The sequence below is a fragment of the Rhagoletis pomonella genome, unplaced genomic scaffold, assembly GCF_013731165.1.
Source record: "Rhagoletis pomonella isolate Grant_MI unplaced genomic scaffold, Rhpom_1.0 Rhpom_scaffold_00016, whole genome shotgun sequence".
Classification (NCBI taxonomy): Eukaryota; Metazoa; Arthropoda; class Insecta; order Diptera; family Tephritidae; genus Rhagoletis; species Rhagoletis pomonella.
This window is the reverse complement of record NW_023458570.1, coordinates 5624088-5632495: the sequence shown is the minus strand read 5'-3', so window position 1 is coordinate 5632495 and position 8408 is coordinate 5624088. Positions and strand designations below refer to the sequence as shown.

The 8408-nt window shown below is 34.3% G+C and overlaps 2 protein-coding genes across 3 annotated transcripts in view; both read left to right on the top strand.

Moving 5' to 3' along the window:
- LOC118749465 (synaptotagmin-5-like) overlaps positions 1 to 8408 on the top strand; it is a 159200-nt gene that overhangs the window by 14857 nt on the left and 135935 nt on the right. The gene's annotated exons all lie outside the window — the stretch shown is intronic.
- Positions 2547 to 8296, top strand: LOC118749464 (synaptotagmin-5-like; the record flags this gene model as incomplete). 2 transcript variants are annotated; one of them, XM_036484265.1, is given in 5 exon segments in its annotated part: positions 2547 to 2811; positions 2910 to 3288; positions 3359 to 3469; positions 7895 to 8015; positions 8106 to 8296. In XM_036484265.1, coding segments are annotated over 5 exon segments (1014 nt in total), but the record flags the coding sequence as incomplete, so codon positions are not given.

The window sequence follows — 8408 nt, the reverse complement described above, 5'->3', positions numbered from 1 at the left end:
TTGGAGTAATTTATGTCGCTATTAATCATTTTTTGTAAAAATCTAATCTACCGTTATGTTAAATTACAGGGTTCTTACGATTTTTTGCGGGTTCTAGATTGAAAACTAGGGTGGTCTACTATTTTCCAACAGTTTCACCCATCAACTCCCAGTAGAACAGGTCTTTTTGAGCCACTGTTTAAAAAATGGCTTATAGAATTAATTATGAATTAATTAATTAAAACTTCCACTAAAATATTAAGCGCCAAATTTTCCTAAGGATAACCGAAAGTAATGAAAAATACTACTAATTTCCACCAAGAAGGGGGAACTTTAACCCTGTGTAGAAAACATTCCGATGCGAAGGAGCAAAACCTTTCTGGGGTTTGACCACAACTTGTGAATGCTAACATAATTTTCACACAGCCTCCTAGTACTTGTATATGTCTGTGAGACCCAAGAATAAAATAACTTACTTATCCTTACTTTCGAGATATTATCGTTAGTTTATTGGTGTGAAAAGTTCACAAAAACTTTCTTGTTGTTGCAGTAATATGTAAAAAAGGAATATTGTTGTAGTATTGGAAAACAATTTTATATATTCTGGAGTAGTAGCTCCTTCAAGCGATGTATTTCAATGTGCATTCATCATGAAAATTTTGTACAAAATTCCTTAGGCGCCGAACGCCGCCGCCGCGCCGATATTTTCGTAACTCGGCGGCGGCGCGTGAGTAATGACAAAAAACGGCGGCGGCGGCGGTTTTGCTCGGCGGCGTATACCTCTAATACACACATAAATTCTAGGCCGTATTTAAGAAAAGTAGCCTACCTTCGACAATTTTTATGCGATTTTAATAAATGAGGTATCAGTTTGTTTGAAAATAAATGTAATTTTAGGCAACGCTACATATTTTGAAATTGTGGAAATTATCGATGGTCAAAATTTAAAAATATAAGAGAAATATGGGTTTTTCCCGATGAAAAATCTCAACAAGGCAAGTTCGACAATAGATTGTATATACCATTTTATAGGCCTATATATCCTCTTCTTAGATCATATTCGATCCCTGAAATCGAATCCTAAAAATAGTCATTCAAAAACTCATAATTCCACAAAATCGTATTTTCTGACTTAAATCGACAGGTCGCGATCTCTAAATGACCTTTAAAAAATCTATAAAATTGGCAATAATCTTTCTCATAAAAACATATAAAATTAGGGGGTAGGGTCTTGAAATTGAGATCGTGAGATCATTACAACGTCCGCCAATAAAACAAAATATCTTATCACAACTAAAGCACAAAGAATTTTTCGCAATGCATGCACCTTTTTTTATTCTTTATAAAAATACAGTTTATACTAAATACATTAAAAAACATACAAATAAAATTTCTAAACTTTGTGCTAAACTCGGGAAAATTCAATAAATTTGCAACTTTCTCATCAAATTTTTTATAAAAATTTTGAAAATGAAGTTTTGCAGCCCATTAAATTTTAGTTGATTTTTATACCCGAGCGACTTGTGCACATAACGGTTGTTTGTAATAGGCAAAACGAATCGAGAGAGATATACACAAATGTATACATAAATTACCAGAATATAACGGTAATTTTCAGCAATACGAAAACTGCGATAATTTAGTAACTACTGAAGATTATTCACTCAAAATTGATACTTACGATAATTTTTAGACGAAAAATAAGAATATTATAAATTTTTGGAAAGTAGGCGTAGCCACGCCCACTTATGGTTACATGTGTATATCTTGGTAACCGCTGCACCAATTTCTCCCAAACTTGGCACAGTTGTTAGTCTTGCTACAGCATACCAAATTTAAAAAATCGGACAATAACCACGCCCACATCCCATATAACGCTAATTTGGAGAAATACGAAATCTTCGATAAATCAGTAAATATTAAAGCTAATTTATTCAAAATTGACTCTTGCAACAATTCTTTACCAAGAAATACGTTTATGATAAAATTTCGGAAAACGGGCGTTGCACCGCCCACTTTTGATTACATATATGTATCTTGGTACCAACTCTACCATTATGTACCAAACTCGGTATGGTTATTGTGCTTGCCACATAAAAGCAAAACGTTGAAAATTATTGAAATCGGACTAAAGATGAGGCCGCTTTTCATATAACGGTACATTTCAGAAATGCTTGAAACTTCAATATTTCGAAATTTAAGGACGCTAATTTACTCAAAATTGATACACCCCGGCTTGCCATGTAGCATAAAGAACTTATAAAAAAAAGAATGAAAACGAAATAAATTAAAATTCTACTGGCCGTGGAACTCGAACCCACAACCTTTCGGCTCGTTTATCCGCATTACTGCCCTCTGTAAAGGTAAAATTATTATGCGCATATGTGCGCCAGATTAGATGCATAAGCTTTGCCGTCTGTCACAGCTTTAACGGAGCCTTTAATAAGATTTTGCAGCATACCTCAAAGCTTAGAGACCTCCTCTTAAATATGTATCTGTATTACGAAACTTTATATGTATGTATGTATTATGATAACAAAAAAATATATTTTTTCTATTCATTACAGAAGCATTCTATAGTCACTACCGGCCACTTAAGTTAATTGACATAAACGATTAAATGCCCGTCTTGAGTAGCGATAAAAATATGGATATTTTTATAAGTGAGGAGGATGTGTCCGTGGCACAGGTGGGCATTTATGCTTCCATATCCTTTCTGGTCGTGACTGTCGCAGGTGCGCTTTTCTACGTTTCGTGTTCGAAAAAATATCGCCTAAACTGGTTTGAGAAAAATCTACTTGAATCAGCTGCGGAAACTCAGGACCCGGAAAAGTGGTGAGTTTGAAAAATATTTGATTGGGTTGGAAATTTTAATTTTTTTCCAACCTCTCAAAGAGCTTTAAAGTGAAATTGTATTCCTTTTTTATTAGCACCGACCAGCTAGTTGCCGGCGCTGCTAGCTTTAATTCGGACAATGTTAGTGAGTGTTCGCGTTCCCGTTCAATTTACAAAGGTAATATGAGTCCCACATCCATTAACACCGATGATCCCAGCTTCTGGGTACCACCGCCACGCAAGACTGTGCAACAACAGGTTTCCACATCCGCTGAAGAGTCCCCACCGCCATCACCTACCTCTCCAACTGGTAGTCTCAAATCGAATACTCTCTCAATGTCTTCGACAAGTTCGGTCCCCATTACACGCTCCGACAAGCATGTAGTTTTGGGTATGAATCCCAGCAGACCGAAGGTGTCCTCGATGAGCGCAAAATTGGACCATACAAAAATTGATATGTCGCTTTATAGAAATGTGAGTAGTGAACGCTCTTGATAACAGTTAAAAATTTATAAACCAAAGTAAGCACTGCTTTCTTATTTAGAACTCCCAGCAGAAGACCTCACCCCAAGGCAGTGATGATATTCGTGGCAATATTCATTTGAGTGTTATCTACGATCCCATAGCCGGAATGCTGTCTGTGCATTTGATAGAGGTGAGTGTTAAGGAAAACTCCTTGGTTAACTCAACGTGCTCCCTCATTATTGTAGGAAAGTTTTACTCAATTCATGTTGGGTTTCCTATTTGTCAATAGCATAGTGCATCAAACTTCAAAAAGCTTGAAGTGATGGAAATCGGACCAACTGCATTCGATTCAGCTGTTTAAGTTATGAAAAAGTACTAAATGATTTGAAAAAGTTGGTTACCATTTTTTTGTATTCCCATTTGAACTTAGAAATCTTAACTCTTATAATGCCAATATGGGTGTTAACACTTGATTGGTTATCAGGTTATGAGGCTAAAAATATTTTGTATACTGTTTACGACAATAAATACACTGTAGAACAGGGTTGCCACTGAAAAACTTTCTTTCCTATCAAGAGTGGGTTTAAAAACCTGCCAAAATGGTTTCCTCCCATTTCTTTTAATCAAGAAAACGGCGTTTGGCAGCATTAAATATCTTTATTTTTTCTGGTTTTTATACTTAAAATAAGATATCCAGTAAATGAAAAGATCAGAATATACATATAACAAAAAGTGGTGTGTGCTTTTAACCAGACACACCTACCGACATGTATTTCGACCCACTGAATCCGAATATGAGGTCCGTTTGACATCTAAACCCTCAAAATTTCGAGTACATTGCGAAAAACCGAAAAAGTGGCAAAAAATTCGTAGCAGAAAATAAAATTCCGTCATAGATTTTTTTATCGCTCATTTGCATACTTACATACATTATGAAGTATGTACATATACATATTGCTACCTAAAGGTGAAAAGGTGCCAAGTCCACTTTTTTTAAATTTAGTTTGTGATGCAGAACGAATTTTTGGTCTCTCCTGAACAAATTCAAAAAATTGACTTCGCACCTTTTCACCTTTAATCTTTATCTTATTTATAAACCTGCCTTTACATCCATCAGTTCAATCAACTGATATTTATTGGTAGAATTCTGCCTATACCAGTAAGCAACGAGGTTTTAAATGAATGAGGGTAAAATTGATATTATTAAAATTTGGCAAGCCTATTCACAGTGCTAACAAAGTGACACATCACAACAAGCCAGAGATGTTTTCTGTTTTATGTGCAAAGGAACCTACCAAAATTTTAAGCGTCCTACCATCCTACCAACGAAAAAAAAACCTACCAATTTTGGTAGGAAAAGCCCAAAACGGCAACCTTGCTATAGAACAATAATTTTTAATCAAATAACCTGATAACCAGGCAAGTTTGAACACTAACAATGTATAATTTTTCTTTATTTAACAATGTACATTGAGCTTGAGACCGTTTATATTGAAAAACTATTGTGGAAAAACAATAATATTTTATAAATGGTGGTGGTCTACACGCAATATAAATTATTTAATATGATTTATTAGGCCAACAAATAACTAAAAAAACTATATTTCGTTTATTTTTAACCGAGGAGGATGTTATCAATTCGTTGGAATATTTATTTATTTTTATGTATATTACCGCATAACTTTGGACCACGTTAACCGATTTCTATGATTTTTTTAAAGGAAAGTTGGCAACTTTGAGGAGGTCTCATACTAATTAGTTTGGTTTAGATCCAATCATTGGATCATAAAGAAATTAACGGCACTTTTGAAATTTTAGATGAGAATTGAAGTCCTTTTTTTGTAAAAATTACTTGTTAAAATATCTTTTGAAATCAATACGTTTGTTCGTCGAAAATCCAGCAAGTATTGCCCAACACTCAAAATATCAGAGAGTGAGAAAAAGTTCTCTCAAATTCTCTCTTATATAGAGAAACTTGCAAATTTCTGCACGAACGAAAATTTGCAAGAATTTGCAAGCTGGTGTCTAGGGTTGCATTTCAACCAAAATCAATTTTTATAGAATTTCTAACATTCTATAGGATATATGCACATGCATATTTCTTGTTCTTCTGACTTTCTTTAACATACATTTAAATTTCTTTATCGTATTAGCTGTCGGGTTTCTTAAATCGAATCTGGTTGCGATTGCATTCGGATCACGAATAAATTTTTCTTTTCAGCTGAGTACAATACAAATCATTGGAAATAACTAAGTTAATTATATCAACTAGATTTTATTTAACGAACTAATTTATTCAAATTATCGTCGACAAAAATGCCATGTGCTACAATAATATATTGTTCTTGCTGACTAAAATTTTTCTAGCAGGAATTTGCAAGTTCTCTCCAACAGAACTGTCACTTTGCGCTCTCAGTTTTTGAGTGGAGTTATCCAGCCGAACGCGATTTGAGCAAAAATCATGATAATTTGTACAAATTCGTACAAGTTATTTGCTCGACGAACAGAACTAATGTTAAATCAGAAAAAAAACTTACATAATTGAGTTAAACAATTAAAAAAGTCTATGTTCGGGCGAGGCCGAACATTAAATTTTCGGCACACGTATTATATATAGTTTTTTTTTCACTTCTCCAAAACTACAGCTACATGGTAGGCAGGGATAATTTTACCCGTATTTCAAACATTTTCGATAGCATGTTCAGTTAGACTTAATAGGTCCTGTCTCACGATCAATATTTAGTGACGTGATCCAAGTATCGCGATATTTACTGACCGTGTAGAGCATGCCCAACGTTGGCAGAACTCCATAAGCAAGTGCCCTGCGCTGGCAGAATCCCATATGCAAGTGCCCTGCGATGGGCATACCTGGTGTAGAGCATGCAATATTGATGGCTATATCGCAAAATTTCTAGATATTTAAAATATTTAAAAATCTGGATCGTGGATCGCAATACCGTCAATAAATATTGAACGTGTGGCATTTTCAAAACGCGATCCATACATTTCGTCAGTACATCTTGTACTCTCATAACGCCAACATCGAAAACATATGAATTTGGCTTTCGCTCTCGACGCTTAAAACCTTTCAAAACAAATTGAAAATATTTAATTTTTCATTGTTATTGTGGCTTATTAACATTTAATTTTAATATTTTTATTGAGCTTTGTAACACGATTAGTTTATTAGGAAAAATTGGAAAAAGCAACAAAGTCTAAGCGGTAGAAGTTATAGCAGCTATTTCGGAGATCACCAAATCTCCTCATCAGACTTCTTTTTCTCCAGACTTAAATTTATATTATAAATTTCTTTTTACATTGTTTGTTATAATAAACTTCCATCGACTATAAAGCTGCATACCGAAAAATTCATATTAAAAAACGCGAAATTTAGACGAAAATTTTTGGAATTATTGAAAATATAGCTTTCATCCTTGATTTTAATGGGCTTGGTTAAATCGCACACAATACAAACAAAAATAGCAAAAAAATTATACTTCAACAATATTGTGAATATTAAAATAATCGTCAAGGCGTTTTTTGAGTCACTGTATTAGTCTATAATAAATCCAGTTGAAGTTTTTTTCAAATGATGAAGTTTCGTTGTTGCCTTTAGTTTCATCACTTTCGCTGTTGGTTAAAGGAAACCGAAAAGATGTCATCAATATGATCTTAAATGCCTAATCAATATATAATAAAAAGTTCCTTAATAAAAAACTTTTAGTCGGCCGCTGTGGTGTAGTGGTAAGCAGTGCACGCTTCCACTCCGCAGCACCTGGGTTCAAGCCCTGGTCAAAGCAACATCGCAAATAAATTTAGAAAAAAAGTGTTTTCTTAAAAGCGGTCGTTCCTCGGGAGGCAATGGCAAACCTCCGAGTGTATTTCTGCCATGAAAAACAGCTTCTCATAAAAATACAATCGCCGTTCGGAGTTTCTGTGACAACATCAAGACGCTCGCCACAAGTCAGAGGAGAAGCTCGGCCAAACACTAACATATGTGTAAGCGCCAATCTATTATTATTATTAGTAAAAGATTTTAATTTCTATTGAAATAGAACAAAACTATAGTTTTTATTAAAATAGCTAGGAAAAAGTTCTTGGTAAATATTTTTCTGATTTGGTAAATTTTTTCAAGTGGATTGTAAATATTTTGTTAGTCAGTGGCAACCCTGGTAGTGGCACCCCAACAGTTGTGTGAACAAAGTTAGAATACCCTTTTGTACAATTGCACTCGGGTAGAAAAGTGGTAACTAATTGTTACAAATCTTTTATCCCTAAGGGCCATTTTCTGAAATAACCTTTAACTTTAAGGTTCACTTTATATTTAAAGGTTGGATTAAAATAAAGCTATGTCTAAAGTTTAGCATTTTTATTACCGGTTTTTTGCGTATGTATGTTTCTTGGTTGTAAACTAATTTAAACCCGATAATAAAATGCTTTACTTTAGGCACAATCATAAATTTTAATGCAACCTTTAAATATATATTGAGCTTTCAAGTTACAGGGTACTTGAGAAAACGGCCCTAAATGAATGAAATTTGTCTCATGCCCATCACTATTTGAGCGTGTCACTATGTAGGTAATACATATGTATTTTTTGCATACATCTTTTAAGGCACACAATTTGCAACCACGTGACTTTAGCGGCACAGCTGATCCATATGCTAAAGTGCGCCTATTACCGGAGAAGAAGAATTTCTGGCAAACACGCATACATAAAAGAACCCTTAACCCAAGTAAGCTGAACGTATTTTATACCAAAAAACTATGTATATATATATATGTATGTACGCCTTTATCTTAATCTACCTACATATTTTTTGTAGTTTTTGACGAAGACTTTGTTTTTGAGGAAAACACGAATGTTATTGACAAGCGTACAATTGAAATTCTACTCTACGATTTTGATGCGTACTCTCGTCATGTTTGTATTGGTGGCGCTCAAATACCTCTCAGCAACATTGATTTAACGGAGAAAGTTGAGTTGTGGACTCCATTAGGACCTTGCGCTGAACAAGTAAGTACTTATACTATGTCTCCATTGAGAGATTTATCCATTAAGATTTAATAAATCCAGTTGCCAAATCACAACCGTCTCCATTACCATTACGAGATATGTTTGACGTTCA